This window comes from Glossina fuscipes, unplaced genomic scaffold (genome assembly GCF_014805625.2).
Source record: "Glossina fuscipes isolate IAEA_lab_2018 unplaced genomic scaffold, Yale_Gfus_2 43, whole genome shotgun sequence".
Lineage (NCBI taxonomy): Eukaryota > Metazoa > Arthropoda > Insecta > Diptera > Glossinidae > Glossina > Glossina fuscipes.
The window spans coordinates 15,231-33,550 of NW_023998427.1; the positions used below are offsets into that span (position 1 = coordinate 15,231).

The following is an 18,320-nucleotide window of genomic DNA, read 5'->3' on the forward strand; positions in this document are numbered from 1 at the left end:
AAACATCTATGTAACTGTGACTGTGACTGTGACTGTGTGTTTTTCTTATATATCTTTGTGACAATGGAAGGAAACAACAATTGTTTAATTTTCTTTTTCTAATAATTAGGTATAGAGGTGCGAGCTATGTATTTTTTTATTATTCTTTCCTGCATTTTTTTGTTTTTTTTTTTTTTAAATAAGTTATAGCTTAATAATTTCATATAGTTTGTTAAAAACAAATAAAAGTACAAATGAAATATAATACAATAGAAGATATTATGAATTAACATAATTATATATATATATATTCAATTACTATCATCGCGATTTACATAGTGATGATGACTATCAAACGTTGAACCACGGTCATGGATTAACATCGATAAGGTTTCCAAACTACGACGAACCTGAAATTTATTATTATGAGAGTAATATGCAATTGCAAAATATCTATGGCTATAAATAAATAAATATGTATACATAAGGTCAAAAAAGCAAAAGGATTAGGATAGATCTCACTAATCGTTAATATGTCAACAATAATCTAAGTAATTGACGCGCCATATAACGGCTCTCATATGTGATCAATTGATTCAATTTAGCCGCAAACCAAACCAAAACAACGCGTAGCAATTAAGGAGCTTTGGCGGCATACTAAGTTACGTAAAGCGTGACTTTTCAATACGACATTTTTGAATGCTTGAAGCAGCGATCTGACTTGGATGCTTCTTATATTATTCATATATATGCCTTCATATTCATATGTATGCCTGTAAATATCATCATATCATCATTATTATCATCTTTTTCTTAGTCTTCCTGAATTCCCTTCGAAGACAATCTTTCTTCTTCTTGATAATAAGAGTAACAGATGACGAAATCAAAATAATTCACTAGCGGTCGTTGAAATTATCGCGAAGCTAATTTAAATTTCCATCAACGCAAAAGTGATTGCATTAACCATTAACCGTCCAAGTACTTCATTGACATCATATATATATATATATAGATACATGAACAATAAGGTATAATACCAACCTTAGCGATTTGTTCTAAATTCGCTCTAAGTATATTCTGCGCCTCTTCAGTGCTTTTATGCTCTAACTCATTTTGAAAGCGTAGTGCTTCTGCAAAGATATCGTCATCGTTACCAGAACGCTAAAAATGTAAATATAATGAATTAACGGATCTCTTCCAATTTTATAATGATTGCAAGCGGATAATCGAAGCTTGAGAAATGCGATATTGAATGCGATTTTTTTATTTATACTTATACTTTATGTACATGCATGTCTGTCTTTAAAATGCTTTCTTTGCGAAAAATGTATTTATTCATTTCACTTACCCAATTAAATTCATTTGGTAATCTATAAATTGACGTTTTGGCCTCAATATCTAATATCCGGTAGAGTAGAAATATTGTAAATACCGTTAAGACTAATGTAAGCATAACACCCATATAGACGACATGCAATTCTCTTGGATATCGAATACGCAGCATAGTTGTCTTGGTGAAAGTACGCAATGTTTGCAAAGCCTTTTGAATAGAGGTTGATGGTTTTGCTTGCACTGTCGTAGGAGAGGACGATGTCGATGGTGTTGGTGTTGAGGTGGCCGAAGTTGTGGTAGAAGCCGTGCCAGCTATAAAAGTAACATTTGCTTCTGCGGTCGAAGACGAAGGTAGAACGGTTAAAGAAGCAGTGCAGGCGGTGGGTTGTGAGAATGTTAACGAAGACTTATTTTTATTACTAGCAGAGGAACCAACACCGCCACCAACGTTGCTGGTAGTTTTAGCTAAATTAGCAACAATTGGTGCTGAAATACGAGAACCAGCAATATGCGTATGCAGATTAGCTGAGGAAGCTGAGAATACTGCGGTTTTGGCATTTAAAGGAATATCTAAATAATAGGTAATAAAAAAACAAAAAACGATAATTAGTAATTATTTAAAAAAAGTTCGCCTTCCCTTTTAACTAACCGGAATGTCTTTGTTGAGCAGAACTTTCCACAATACTTAAATTCGAATTGGTTATCGTATGCCTTAGCAGAGTTTGACTAGAGTCTTTGTGTGCAGCCATTGAATTAACATTGCAACCATTCTCGTTTGTTTGAGCTGGACTTTCGTTACCGCTCACCGAACAACTGCTATCATCCTCGATTGAGTATTCTTCCGATATTTCTATGCTAGCTGGATCTTTGGGCAAGAGTGCTACCGCTGGCGCTAATGGCGGGCACACGCTACACATAAGACGAAAAGCCGCTTCACGGCTAATAAAGCTGCCAAAAACATGACGCTCATCAGCCGTGGCCACACCTACAGCATTAGGTATAATTTTAGCGGTTTTCTCTTTCGAAATTTTCGTCACAGACGAAGTGGGTATAACAACCTGTCGAAATATATATGAAAATAAATCGAAATGACGTAAGCCAAATATTAAATCAATTGTAACGAGACTTACCTTAGTTACATAACCAAAGACATTTGAATAAAATGCAAAATGTTTATCTGTTATATAAAGATGTCCTTGCAGCAATATATCACTGACTAGTGCACATGAAAAATCTGAAATTAATATCAAGGCAATCATAAGAGATTTATAGATGAATTACGTTGTATGAAGTGTTCAATTTTGATTTGTGACGTAACGTAGCTACAATTCTTAACTTTCTTAACATTCCTTCAACAATTTGTAACTTATTGTTGTTGAAATGTGGCAAGTGAAGCCGAATATGATCCTTTTTATGCCCAATTTTCATATGCGTCTTTATAATGTGAGTGAAATCAATAGAGAGCACTATAGAGCTATAGCGCCTATAGTGCCGGGGTCTTTTTGAATCACTTATAATATTTTACTTGGAAGTAATGATCTCTCACAATGAATGATACAAACAGACAATTGTGGATGTGGATGTAGCTATAAATTTGATTTTTTCCAAACGGAACTGTTGTCTACGTCATTTGGAACGTGAAATGCGTTTTTGAAAACGCAAGGATTAATTTTCATTTTTGATTCGAAAAATATTCTCTTTTCTAATCAAATACTCGGATTGTCATCTTTTGTTGTCCTCAAATTAAGACGGTTGCCTCGCAAGAATGTTTCCGTTATTGTCTTTCTTGTTTAACGGGAAGATATGCTTAATAGCACTCTATTATCCTTTGCTTTGTTATACTATCGTTTTTCTTCTAACGTGAAATAATAAAATTAATGCAAAAAGTACGTAATTGAAAATCTTTTAAGATTTTTTCATCTATTGTTTATATGGTGTTTACAACTTTGGAGTAATGTTTGGTTGCCTGTGAGGATGTAATTTATTATTGAGATGATATTCTTTAAAACTATTTTTTTTATTTTTTTTTTATATTAATACTTACAGTTGATAAGTTTCTCATCTTTGGAGACTTGCGAAAAATGCCTATGGAATTTTTTCACTCGGGAGCTGGAAACTTCTTTGCGTTTTTTCTCTTTTTCAGGCGGTGTAGTAGAGGAAGAGGTGGAGACAGCAGCCGCAGCGGACGACCCGGTGGCAGCTGTGGCTGCCGTTGATGAATGCTCATGCTTGGCCGTGCTGCTGCTGTTACTGCTCGCACTGCGTCGAGAAGGACTTATGCTGCGCAGGCTAACCTCAGATGGAACGTTTACCAATTGTCCTAATCTTGTGGAGTTATTATTATGTTTTAGAGATCTGAAGAGAGAGAGATCATAAGAATGCAAATAAAAAGAAAATCGATGATATCATAATATATTGTTTTTTTTTTTTAATTTCATTTCTTATTATTATTTTTATCATTATTATTTTTTTTTTTATTATTTATTAGTTTATCTGCTTTTTAATGCTTTCTTTCTCATTCTAATTCATTTGTATGAGGAATAAATAAAAATGAAAATTTCTTTTTTTTTTAGATAAAATTTGTAACTGAAGTAATATCGCGATAGGTTCAAAGTCGCTTTGAAACGTGTAATCAAACTCATTTCGAATTATTATAACGAGTTTAACCTTTTACAAGTACTCCGTACTTAGAGCTTTTTAATCCTTTTTCATAGTTACTGGCATCGTATTGAAAAATGATGTAATTAACGCCACTTTGTGAGGTATTAGCGCATAAAAAATGTTTTTTTTTTTTTTTTTTTTTTTTTTTTTTAAAATTAAATGATTTCTTTTGTTGATTTCAATTAAGCAAGGAGCCTTCAATTTCAATTGGTACCGTCAACTTGATATTGTCGGTGGGCAGTTCGTTGCGCGCGTGAAACTTTATAATAATTCAGCCTTTGCCACTGCTAATGAATCGCTTCTTGTCAAGCAATTCCGAAGTTCACCCAATCATTTAGATTAGTTTAGAGAATGCCTTAGTCGCACGCATGCACACACACACACACACCCGCGCCCATACATACATACACACATAAAGCAGGAGAGGTTATGATTATTAGCGTATACCGTTGCGAATTTCATTTTAAGTCTTTCAGTTCTCATGATCAGATGATCGTTATTTTATTGTAGGCTTAGTTTTTCCTTTTTTTCTAGTTATTTTTTTTTTGTTATAAATATATATATATATGGTCATTTTAAAACTGATTTCGTTTTAGATAACCCTGCTGTCTTCAATTTTGTCCGCAATTTCGCTTAGAATGAATTGTTACAAGAACTTGATGGCATGCATGGCTTGGTGCAAAATTCTCGCTATTTACATCACCCACCTTTATTACTGTTATGGATTATTTTGGTCAGACACTTCTTCTCTGTTACTTACTGCATTGAACTGAAGCGTTGCAAATTCGTTGAAAATTCACAATCACGATGAGTTTGCGGCAATTCGACCATTGATACGCGTTTTAGTTTTTTGCTGCCTAATAATTTCCGGCCACGTTTATCGGCTAACAAATGGCCGGTACCGGCGATGGAAATTTCTCTCCTTTTTATTGTTGGACCTATAGGTTTTCCTTTGTTCTTTGCATGATCATCATTTCGTAGACGCGCGTCATTCTCATTTTTATTCTCATTCACGTTCTCATTTTCGTCGGCGTTGTTCTCCTCCTCCTCCTCCTTCTCCTCCTCCTCGTCCTCCTCATCCAATTCCATATCGGTTATATAATTATTAAAAATATAATTCTCAAATGATTTAATATCGTTGTCGTTACGCGGTTGGAAAACGCTTTTCGCGCTCTCCACTAAACTTGTTAACGAATCATAGACCATTTTGCCCTTCTTTTCTATTTCCCATAAAACACCTAAGACGAGAGAAAGGATTTGATAGCTGAATCAAACAGCGAGTTATCGGGGGAAAAAAAAAAACGCGTTTTTATTAACGGACAGATAAAATGTGAAAAATAATTTTGACAATTTGAATAAGAAAAAATAAAAGAGAATTTAAAAATTTCGACAAAAAAAACCTAACTTTCGTCTCGTATAGAATGAAAGTGAAAATGAACACAAAAAAAAAAATAAAAATATATGAATAGAACAGTAATAACGGTTTTAGAGGAACTTTAAAACGGCTTGTCATCAACGCAAAACGAGAAACACAAAAATAAAAAAACAATAACGAAAACAAAAACAAAATATATTCTCTTTATAATTTTAATGTTAATGTTCCGTTGCGATGCGAGTTCTAACACGCTTTTTAACACCGTTAGTTATTAACTAAACAATGTTTTAAATCAAATTATTTGTTTTGGTGGCAACGCATATACATACATACATACATATAAATATCACTGATTGTATATATATAATATATATATGTGTGCAATGCGACGACCACAACCCACGCTAAAAACTTATACAAAGATAATAACGATACATCAAATATCATATATTCGTATTTTACAACCGATTTGTCCTACCTTCATGTTATCATCGCGTTACACTTTCGTCACGCTGTAATTAATGAAAATCTCTGATGTAAACCTATATTGCATATATAGAGATGTGGAAAATTGACAAAAAAAATTAATTAAGATCGGATTCAATTATTGAATTCGCTACCATGCAGATTATATGTTGGACAATTCTTTTAATACGCTTTCCCTCCCTATTCAAGGATGCATCGATTGCGTTCTTTCGCATAAAAGATTAAAGCAATTCGTATGTTCCCCAAGCGAAGAATGAGTTACGCAATTAAAAACTGCCTTTTCTTAGATACCTTAGACAGACTTGATTGTTACGTAATACGTAATACGAAATTATATAAAACACCTTATAGAATACCTATTATTTTCAGCTATTGTTTTTGATTTCCCCCTTTAACCCGGACAAAAGGCACACACAGGAAACTGTTACTCATTTCAAAAATGTTACAATATTACTACTCTTCTTCACACGTCTAGACACGCACACACATTTTATCAGGCAGAGACAGAAACATCCGTTTACAACTCGTATTGGCCGAGGCGAACTTGCAAATTCAAATGAACATCTTCAACACATCGCCTCTTTTATTGAAAGTTTTACAGACTCATCTTTCATTCTCCGATTTTAATAATAAATAAATAAATAAATAAAAAATGGGAAAATTGTGAATATAGAAAATCCTTTTGTTTTAATACATTGGCAGTATTGCTTTTGAAAAAGATCTTTTATTTGGCCCCCCATCGTGGACTGCTGGTGGACAAACCTGCCGAGAGTCATTACATTGAAAAATGTAGTGAGTAAAAGTTTCCATTCTTATCAAATATTATCACACAAGCTTACGAAAGAAAATGTTTAATGAAGAATTTTTTTTTCATAAATATATTAAAATTATTTAAAAACCATAATAAACATTAATAATAATGTAGCAAAATATATGATAGGCCATCTCGTTGCCATAATAAAAAAATTGATTGATGACTTATCGATTATTAGCGCTTTTGAAATAATGCTTCTTTCTGTCCCTCGGTCATTGCATGTAAAATAAAAATAATTGATGGCAGCAGAGGGAAAATTATGCGTATAGAAGACAGTAGTTAATACATGCAAATAAAGCACACACACACACACACACACACACACACACACACACACACACATAATTAATTTATCGTTTCGATTTCATCGGGAAATTCGTACATTTTGATAATCAAGTTGAACGATCCAACTCCATCAGTTTGTTAGAAAATTTTACGTCTATCAAAATCTCATATAATCTTAAATTTGAAATACTTAAAGCGAATTATGGCGAAACAATGTCTAAGATAAGGCAAACACCTGCAGACATTTGTTATCAACTTAATAAAGCAAAATATTTGAACAAAATGACAAAAATATTGAAAATTTATTTTTTATAAAATCACAAAAAAAAAAGTAAAAACATTATAGTCATTAAATAGAGCAAAGCCGATCAATAAATTTTTTTTATACGTGCTACGGTTCTTTATTCACTTAGTATGAATAAATGAATAGCAACAATTATGACTTGTTCGCATCTAAAGGCAGATTTTGTTTTGCGTCCCCTTACACGAGAGACGGCTCGAAATGTGCAATGACGACGATTGATGATTTTAATTTGGCAAAGCTAAACTTCTGATTCTATTAATCGTTATAAAGTATTACAAATTAGATTTCGTTAACATACAATCGCTTAATTTTACTAAGAGCGGGAAGGGTGCCCGTAAAATAAACCTACGTATCCGGTATAATTAATTTTGATGTCAAATTACTGTTGTGATCCAATTACCGTCATAACAACATATTAGCAAATTGATATTTTTGTCATATATAACTTATGATTTATTTTTCATCAGGACCCTTATACGAATGGGGAATATGGAAAAGAGACCGACATGATCCATAGTATAATTGAATTTTTATATTAAACTAATTTATGTTATGTTACAAATTAGATCATTTTTCCTTATGATGGCTTACCTCCTTTCGGAGGAACGATTTTTTTATAGTATGTGATTCATGACGTCACACCATCCGATATAAATGTTTCCCACGAATTTAACATGTTGCCGGAATGACGAAAAAACAATTAAGAATTGCGAATTTTTATGCTTATAAAAATGATTCGATCAAACCGATTTTGAATAGAATTCGCCCCCGGGTCAAAACATCTTAATGAAATGGAATGTTGTCAAAATATCCCAAAAATTTGTCCAGTAGCGTGAATAAAAAAAAAAATAGAAAAAAGGCATTAACAGATATCAGGCGGGCAGACATGTGTAAATCGATTCGAATAGCAATTCTGGATCGATCGGTGTAACCACGTTAAATTCTTCCGGATGTTACATATATCCAAACAAACTTATTCGTATGAGTAGCCGAGCAAGTATAATTCACGATTACCATGTCTGTGTTTGTGGATTCAAATCTCAATTCGGTAGAGTTTATCTTGGTCGTAATTATAGTGAGGCGTAACGCTTATCTATTAGACACCCATTCACTAAGCTGCGATCACCATCCCATACCGTTTTTCTTCCTCTTCCTTCACTTTTTCCACACCATTATCATGTTACATGAATAGGAGCCATCCCCTGAGTGATTGGTCATATAATACACTATACTAAAAAAAAAAAAATACACATACACTCAAGCAAACTTGATACATCAACTATCTCATATAGAGGGTGGAGTACAAAAAGCGAAAGTTATTTATATATAAGGTGTATGCATATAGGCAATAACGGTTAATAGTATTAATATTACTAATATAAAACAATTTCGTATGCACATCAAAGTGTGAACGGAATATAATAATTTCAACAATTCGCTTACAAGATATGAAAATACGTATCAGAAACGTTAATAAAAAAATATACATGCGTATTCTCGGATAGCGTGTGTTCTCTTCCCGCCTGTCTGTTGTTACAATTATGCCGGAATAATTGATGCATGATATATAGTTTCTAAATGGCATATGAGCCACGTTTTTATAGCCTACACTACTTTAAATGTATAGATGTATGTAAGAAAATGGCATAAACTAGATCAATCTATTAATATACCGATCGATTTCTTTAAACCTGTCTTTCGGTCTATTTGTCTTATAGTTATCGATTAATTTTTCTGATGTATTTTGATGAAATTTGGACGGAGATTTTTTTCTTGAGCCCTCTTATAAACACAACTGTTTCTACGAAAAGTGAATTTTTATATAAAGCAAAAAGATCTAACTTTAATAGACTCGGGGGGGGGTGGTGGTGGTGGTGAATGGGACCGTAGTAATCATATTACACAAAAAATTATCTGCGATATATATTTCGATCATATTGATCAATATTTTAAACTCTTCGTCTTGCAAGACTTTTCGCAGACTTAATAGTTCACTTTGTAGTTACTCTACAAAATTTGCATCATCTACGCATGTTTTTGAATCCTGCCCTATTTGTCTTATATTAGTTTGTGTTTTCGGGGCGCGCACATGAAAAATATGCGTTCATTTAGAAAGAAGATCTAATTTTTGTGTTATTTATAATTAAAATAAGAATTGTATTAAATGTAATGTGATGTAGGGTATTTTATGTGCGACCTTGCCTGACTATAATGTCCTGACTTGTTTTTATATTTTAAGTCATTCATTTTTAATTTCCTTTAAGAGTTTTATAAGTTAAGTGTACAAAATGACCTTAAACGCAATGTTTTCATTTTCCCATCGATTTCTGCCCCTTTTTTATAAGCAATCTGTAGAAAAATACATACATATATACATACTTAAGATAATACGTTTGCCATGTAAGAAGTGCATATTTTTAGCGTTTTTTTTTTTTTTTTTTTTTTTTTTTTATACCGACCATCGGGATGAGTACATTAAAACTTAAAGTAGTAAAAAAAATTAAATTCGGTCGGGACCGATGTTTTTATACTCATCTCCGTTTACCCCGAAAAAAGACGGAAAAAAAAAAAGTAAAAGAAGAAAATTCTCATGCTCTATAATATGCAGCGAGCGCAGTTGATTGCTTCTACCTTCAAAATAGAAGTCTTTATTGTAGTGGTATAGGGGCGTTACAGGCGTGCCCTTTGAAAAGGTTATGTTAATTTCAAATTCTTTTGCAAATTTTTGCGGCGAAGTTACGCAAACAGACAGACAGATAGATGGACAGACAAGCAGATGTCCGTCGTTTAGGAGCATTTAAGGATTGTAACTGGCCAACTTTATACTTTATGGGGTTGTTGAAGCTTTTTTCTGCATATTATAAAGATACTGGAAAAAATAATTACATGCTGATACACTATAATGTTGAGTAGGCATGAAATAAATATTTCTTGTCCTGACATGTTGTGGCTCAAGAGGGCAGTCAAAAATGCATTGAATTAGACATTTTTTACGATAGCCCTTTATATAATGCTGCCTACAAAAAATTCTTAACATAAACAAGTAAAAACATTATAGTCGGGCAACGTCGGCTATTACCTGCGCTACATCACTTCGCCTAGTATAGTTATCCGCTTGTTTCAGTAATAAGAGATCAAAATGTACACATTATTTTCATGACAGCCCACATAGGCGATAGCGCCTAACATATTAGGGTCCAAAAAAAAAAAAAAATGAATTTCTCTGATCAAAAACTCTTTTCCGTTAATTTTTCTTTTTTGCCGAGAGGCTATTGTGATATAATTTTCATTATAAATTACGGTATATTAAAGTGTGAGTCTATTTTAAGCCTTTCTGGGTGTTGCATAAGCTCGCACTAAGGTAATACAACCTATACCGTAAGGTTTTGAGTTATTTTGTACGGAAGACTTTTTTTATGCGATCCTAACTCACCGCATAAAAAAAAAAAAAAAAAAAAAAAAAAAACTTTCTAATTGTATTTCGAAAACTATTTTTTATAGCTACGCGTGCAGTTTTGAGCGATTTTTTTATGCGTTCTCTTTTATGCGAGCCGTATCCACCGCACAAAAACAGGTTTGAGTATATATTAACAGTTTGCTAAAAATGCACCGAAATTATATGATAAGTTTGCAAAAACAATTACAAAGTTGTACAATTTTCAATAAGTTTTCTATCTTTTAAGTCATTTTAATATATTTGTTGATTTAGATGATTGATGGGGATCTTTGGGAATTAGGTTTGCTCACTTGTTTATATTTTCCTTGATTTTATTTCTATGTTATATTGACGTTGTTGGTTATTTATCTGATGATGAAGACGATGATGAGTCACTGTCTATGAAATATTGCTTAATAGATGCGTAGAATGTATGAATTGTATCGAAAAAAGCAAAAAAAAAACAAAAAAAAATTTCAAACACTTTTTCTAATAACTTTTGTTGCAATATGTTACAAAGAAAACAGATTATAGCAATAAATTGAAATCTCTTGCTAGCTATAAGGCATTAGAAGATATTGCACTTTTCGTTTGAACATAAGTCAATATCATTTTATCCTTTGCTTCCTTTACCTCTTTCTCGTACTCTTTCTGTTTTTTTTTTTTTTTTTCTCTTTCTATGCACTTACCTTGCACTTGAGTAATCACCAGCACCACTTGCTGATGCTGGTGAGTTGGTTATCACACCTTCAATAGGCGTTGATAACTGCTGTTGAAATAATCTCTTATTACGATGCTGATGCGATTGCTGCGGTTTATGCACTGGCTGTATACGCAAATCCTTTTCAAAAGCACTCAAGCACAAGACACTTTGCGTACCAGCATGATTATGCAGCGAAGTAATGGGCGTCGTTGTGGCAACGATTGTTGAATTTGGAAAATTCTGCTCAATTGTACTAACACTGCTGGTAGATCTAAATCAATGAAAGAGAAGAGCAACACAAAATTAACAACTTATTAATAACCGTTTTTTATTATTATTATTATTATTATTCTTATTATTATTTTTTATTATGCATAGAGAAGAGAATTTTCTCTTCAATATTTTGTAAATTTAATCATTGGAAAATAAATGATAAATATTAAATATATATATATATTTTTTCTTAATTTTCACTAGATTAAGGTCGTCGCATGGTTATGGATATATGGGTGAATGAATTTTATATTTTTGATGAGAATTAATCGCATTCATTAATCAAGGTACGCTTCGTTCGTTTATTTAGAAAACCAATCATATCTTTATTATATTATGTGCATTATTAGGTTTCCTCGTAGACTTTCGATGAGGTCGACAGAACTTAATCTAATCTTTCATTTAGTTTCGTGGTAGAATAGAAAAGATTATACCCCTTTCCGATGTAAATGCGTTCATTGTTGGTCCAAACTACATACGTCTGTGTATTAAATTTCATCAAAATATCTCGAAAGAGTCGATCTCTTGTGTGAATAAAACAATGCATGAACAGACGTCAGATACGCTTAAATTTAGATTTAGAAAATCATTATGAATCGGATAATATAATAACAGGTGGATCTATGTTGAGATTATCTGGACGTGACACATATCTGCACAAATTTAATATACGTAGTACACAGACAAGCAGATACGTTTAAATTGATTTAGAAAATGATTCTGAATCGATCGGTACAATAAGAGCTGAGTCTACCTTAAGACTATCTGAATATTATAAACATTGTATCGCAAGTGATGTCGGGAATAAATCTTCTTTAATAGTTTGCAATATTCATAGATCGTAAACGACTTTCCATACTTATGTCCTCAAATACATCAAATAAAAGCCGATGTTGACTAATGAAGATGGCTACGAAAAGTCAAAATCTCATATAGATCAAGAATAATTATTTTGTGAACTTATCTACCCGCTACGGAATTGCAAAATGACATAATTAGCATATACATGCACTCCGCTCGTGAATAAAAAAAGCTAATCGCAAAACTTGTGAAGTACAATTTTTACAAAACATTCCAGAATATCGCTGAAATATGTGGAAACGTGTGAATAACTCTACATGTATATGAAGCGCTTTAGTATTTAATATGAAAACCAGAATTTGCAAAATTTGATAGCCAAAGAAGTGCTGACTTTGGAAAACATATTTTTATATATGAGATATAACATTATGACAGTTAGTCATAATCTTTGTAAAATAGATGTATGCGCATTAGACACGCCTTTAAATAAAAATTTCAGATTTTTTCCAGAGAACGTAATAGTCTAGTTCACGTGTGTACTTTCCGCTGGAATGTAAATGAGAATAAGTCATAAATTGCAGTAACTACGTCCAATGAACAGACGCCATTCATTTAAACACTGCTTCCTAATAAAATTTAATTTAACAGTGTTGCAATTCAGATTCGGCATTCAGTCAACTCTTATCGGCTTTGTTTCTCTATTTGTATCTACTTTCGTTAATACATGACATGTACTACTTCATCTTACTCTTGGCGTCATTTTCAGACGCTGCTGCTCTTCAGAACAAAGCTAACAGCTATTTACCCCAATGTTAGATAAAACTTTGTGTGTCTGAGTCAAGCGTTTGTATTGGACTGATTTAAATTTTTTTCAGATTAGTTCTCAAATTCTTTGACGATCTTCTAATTCTCAATAATGTTCAATTGTTTATATGTAGACAAGAGGAATAATAATTGATAGATCCTTTGCTTGATGCTCTCAGAATTCTCTGTTGCTTGCAAAACGAATATAACTGAATGTAGAAGTTTAAGTATTTGCAGATTAAATCTTTGATCTTAACAATCACTTAACCGTTATTGCGGTTATTTGCGGTTGCTTGTCGTGGCAGTTGAAGTTACGTAGCCCATCAATTTCGCATACGTTGCAAAAGTGCTTGCATTTTAATATTTGTGTGATGTGCATAATCAAACAGTTCTGTTAGTTTTTTTATTTTTATTTTTTTTTTTTTTATTTTAATATAATAAGCTCCCGGATGTATAAAAATATCTTTTGTATGCATGTTTGCTTTTAGAACATTTTAAACTCCTTCATAGAAATGTTACCTAAAGTAGTGTAATAGTCTTACATAGTTTTTCCATTAAATTAAACAGAGAAGACGTTAGACGCATCAGACCATATCTTTAACTTTGCACTAATACATAGATATTAAGTATTTGCATGTATTTTGATCATTTTTTTATTTAAAAAAAAAAAAAAAAGAAATCATTTATTGAGAAAAATTGATACAACATATATTAATTAAAAGATTTTCCATCATTTTCTACAACTTTTTCTTATCCTCTTGGCAGGTTGGCGATATCGTGTCGAGAAAACGATATTTATTTGGTAGCGATTGAATCATCGATCCATTTTTGCGCTTTTTCATCATTTCGAAATTGTGTGCCAGCCAAGCCATGTTACATCGATCTAAGCAAGTGATAATCAGAGAGCGCCATAGCGAGGAGAGCGGAAAAACTGCTTATTCGCGCTACAACAGTGTATCCTTTACAACTGTCATAAGGTGTGTGCGAGCGATGCAAGAGCATGATTATGCGTATGTTAGCCCCTATTGCAGATCTCTTTTGCATCGTTCAATTTGTTCATTTGACAATCGGTAGGCATCTGCAATAACAGTTTCATTCGCTTTTCGCAGCTCATAATACATTACTATACCTTGTTGCCATTCCGCCAGATGCATTGCAAAGCTTTATGGGCATGAATATTCCGCTTCGGTGTCGATGTGGATGAACCGATCATTTTTTGCGCTTGAGATTGGCGTAATAGAGCCACTATTCGTTTCCAGTCTCTTTTTGCCCAGCAAGCTGTTGAAATGGTTCGTAATCGTATTTTCAGTCAATTCGTATGGCAGTCAGTTTCTCTAATTTTGGATTTTTCCCATCATATGTAAATCTCTGGAGACAATTCATTCGTCATCTGCTAAGCTATACGAAAGTGTTTCGAGAGTTTGAGCACAGCTTTGACGATGACGCAGCGTCACCTTGGACTTCTAAAAGTGTTTGATGGAATTGTTCAAATCTGACAGCAGATTCGAACAACAAAAGTAATGAATGTTGAAAATGCAATTTTGAACGTTTCATATAGTTGGTGTCTGCATGCACTTGAATAATTCAATAATACGAAATGGAATTCAATTACTTTATATAGAGAACACGATCGAAATTAACGAATTACGGAATCATTTTATATGTTTTGCATTACTTTAACTTTTTCATTAATAGATAACGCTGATCAAAATACATGCAATCACATATTACAAATGTGAATATATTACATGCTATTATTCAAGCACTCATACAAATAATCGCATGCGTTTACATTTATTGATATAATTAGTTATTGTTTTCTTTTTCCTATTTTGTATAAAGAAGAACGATATACGAAGAAATGCTTCTCTGTCAAGAATTTGCAAGTGTGATAACAAAAAAACAAGTAAAAATTCGGAATGTCCCACCTGGACGTGAAAGGTAAGTGCCATAATCTAAATTTTAAATGCGCAGACCTACTTCGATTTACCTAAATAGTTCAACATTTTGATGAATAGTAATAATAGTCATCCAGCTCTATCTGCTCTACCTCTATCAAATGATGTAGATGTGTTAAGCATATCATTGCAAAATCCTGAGATCTTTCCAGTTATTCGAAACCTAACAGTTCAAAACGAAAGCGGAACAGGGAACCATATACAAGCGTTCCTGTATCATGGCCTCAATTCATTTACGTTAAATTAAGGATAACAGATATTTTCTGAACGACAACAAATACCAACAGCAAAAAGCAAATTTTTATCGTTAATCTTTCCTTTAATCTAATTATGTGAACGTAATTGTCGGTGGTGATGGTGTAAACCGTTGCACAAGAACATTTATTTAGATACTGTATGAGAACACATACGCTTTGATAACATTTCCCTTAGTTCAATTTAAATATATATCATTAATTACGCCCCTTATATCGCAAATGATAACATACAGCTTGATGGGGATATGTACAACAGCCAGATGGAATTGTGGATAGTTCCAATTTTTATTTTAACAATAGACTCCGCATCTATTCTATTTGATATCTGCTCACAAATCTTCGAAATGTTCGAGAAATTGCAATGAAATTTGCTATGATTGGATTAGATCACCTTTCCAAGCGCTCTCCCCAAAAAATGCTTAAAAAACATCATATAAAAAATGGTTCCATTTTAAATGGTAAACAATAGCATTTCACTATACTAAATAATTGAGGAAAATTGAAATGAGCTGAGATCATTTTGTGACGAGCTCTCAAATATAAGAATTTTTATGGCATTTTCATGGTAAAATAAGTCTAGTTTTTAGCATCTTGTGACAAAAATAGATGAAGAATATTATTGTTCTTTGGCAAGAAGGTTAGGTTTTTTGTTTTATGAAAAAAAAAAGCAGAGAAAAAAATGCTTACGAGTTTTGAAATACGTTCTCGTCAATACAACACAAACTACATCTGGGATCTGGAAGTCTAAGCGTGCGCTGAGCGTTGATACGAATCGCGCTGCAGTTCTTATGTTTTATTTCATTATTAGCAGTTTTTACCCAATGCACTGCTTGTTTAAAACAACTGTTATTTGGGATACTTTCTTGTTCTTGTTATTCTATTTTTAGCTTTCCTTTAACGGAAAAAATTTATAGAATGAACAATTCGATGATTTCAGTAGATAGGGCTGAAATTTTATTAAAGGGTAAGGGAAAAATTTTTCTTTCCAAAGTTCCTACGTTAGACTTGGAATGAAGCTAAACTTAGTCGAGGACTCATCCCTAGTTATCAAAGAATCGCATACAAAATTTTTGCTTGATTTATAGTTATATAAGAGCATAAAAAATCGTACTTTCCAATATGTCCTATACACGATATAAGTCGAATAGAAATATATTTATTTATTCGACTTAATCCGAATAAAATTCTTCTCTTGCAACGTATTAGCAGCTTTTTATGAGTGACCCATTCGTTCAAAACACATATCATACGATGTGCGGGGCACTTCTTATACTCATCACCATAGAATAAAGATATGTTAATTTTGTCAAAACGTTCGCAGCATCTAGTAGGAAACTTGTGAGACCCCTATAAACTATATGTATGTTATTGATTAACATCAAATTCTGAATCGACCTAAGCCTGTGGTAAGCATCATCTCGGCCGCAAAAACAGGAATATTGCCTTCAAATTTAGCAAAAGCTTTGGACACACCTGCAGTGCAACATAAACTGAGAACAGAAGGTTTTTTTGTTTTTTTTGTTTTATTAATCTGTTTAGAGTTTTTAATTGATATCCTTAACCAGAAGTTAAATTCACTGTTTGCACCACCGACATATATTTTATCAATTCTTGATTAGATTAAAGTGACAAATTTTTTCATCCAATGTAATCGATTTTCTTATTTCATTTCATTAAACGTTAATACCTAGCTGGAAGAAATCTCAAAAGCTAAATTCTGGCAACATTTAGAATATAACTGAATGTCTCAAAATTGATTTACTTTTAATTAAACTTTATATTTAACTAACTTTCGGTCTAATTTTTACTGAAAAGGGCTACCAGTCATATTACTTTTAAAAATTTAAATAAATCCTGCTTAATTATTATTATTTGCTTTATTTATTTTTTTGTTGTTTCACTAACAAGGTTTGATCCGTTCATATATTCTTGCAAATGTTTTACTTTCACTGCGAATTCAAGCAGAATATCATTTATTCAAATATGTTTGGATGCAGTCTCTGTCCGTTTCTAAGTTGATATTTATCAACCACCGTGCAAAACAAAAACTACGGTATGGTTTTGTGGACAATTTTTATTTTTTCTATATTAGATATGCTAATCATTTTTCGTTATGCTCTTAAGGTGAAGCTAATTAATTGAGTCACTTTAGATGTAACAAATTTTTGTGTTTGTGAACACAAATACATATATGTAACTTTCAATGGTCCTTTAGAAATAATCCATACTTAGAACTTAAAGAAATACAGTTATATTATATTAATATATATTTCTTCCTGGTTATGGACAATTTCATCTATAAATTTATTGTTTTTTGCGGAAATGTTGAAACACATCAAAATCTGTAAAAGGAGGATTTATTTTAAAGAATTGTAATATTATTGTTAATTGTATATATGTATATGTATATTTACGTCTCATTTTCCAAACTTAGAGCTCCAAACGTCGAATTAGTTTTATGACAGATATAAATTCTATGATAGTCATTATTTATACTATTTGCGAGCCAATGTTATTTTGAATATATTTTCTAAAAATCTCTTCTAACAGAGTAGTTAATTATTCGTTGAGTGACTGACTCCCCTTTTGTATCATTTTCTCAAATTACCTTTTAAAATATCAAAAAAAATTTAAAACCAGACCGATTTTGAATATATATTCATATTCATATTTTGTCAACAACTTAACTTAGTTAAAAATGTGAAAAAATGATCGTGTGTACGCTCGTTTTCATAAAACACAAAAGATTATCGAGATTAATTCATAAAATTTACGCTTAACGATTAATGGCAAATAGTTTGATAAGTAATTGATCGTTTAATGGCGAATAGGAACCGCTTTAAGAATATTAT

The 18,320-nt window shown here is 32.2% G+C and overlaps 1 protein-coding gene and 1 long non-coding RNA gene across 5 annotated transcripts in view; both read right to left on the minus strand.

Moving 5' to 3' along the window:
• Window positions 1-220: 220 nt before the first annotated feature.
• Window positions 221-18,320, minus strand: part of LOC119637209 (flocculation protein FLO11-like) — a 43,108-nt gene continuing 25,008 nt past the window's right edge. For 3 of the 4 annotated variants that reach the window (XM_038033070.1, XM_038033068.1, XM_038033071.1), the window contains 7 exons: window positions 11,362-11,646; window positions 3,356-3,666; window positions 2,442-2,545; window positions 1,961-2,369; window positions 1,328-1,881; window positions 1,021-1,140; window positions 221-389 (listed from right to left, as the gene is read on the minus strand). In XM_038033070.1, the coding sequence (XP_037888998.1) occupies window positions 291-389; window positions 1,021-1,140; window positions 1,328-1,881; window positions 1,961-2,369; window positions 2,442-2,545; window positions 3,356-3,666; window positions 11,362-11,646 (1,882 nt within the window). In that variant the 3' untranslated portion in view covers window positions 221-290. Of the gene's footprint in view, window positions 390-1,020; window positions 1,141-1,327; window positions 1,882-1,960; window positions 2,370-2,441; window positions 2,546-3,355; window positions 3,667-4,732; window positions 5,395-11,361; window positions 11,647-18,320 lie in introns of those variants that run through there. The other variant, XM_038033072.1, reaches the window with a different exon arrangement.
• Window positions 13,731-18,317, minus strand: LOC119637210. Its single transcript, XR_005247228.1, has 2 exons — window positions 17,883-18,317; window positions 13,731-17,810 (listed from the first exon to the last, which is right to left on the minus strand). It is a non-coding gene; the product is annotated as an uncharacterized LOC119637210 (long non-coding RNA).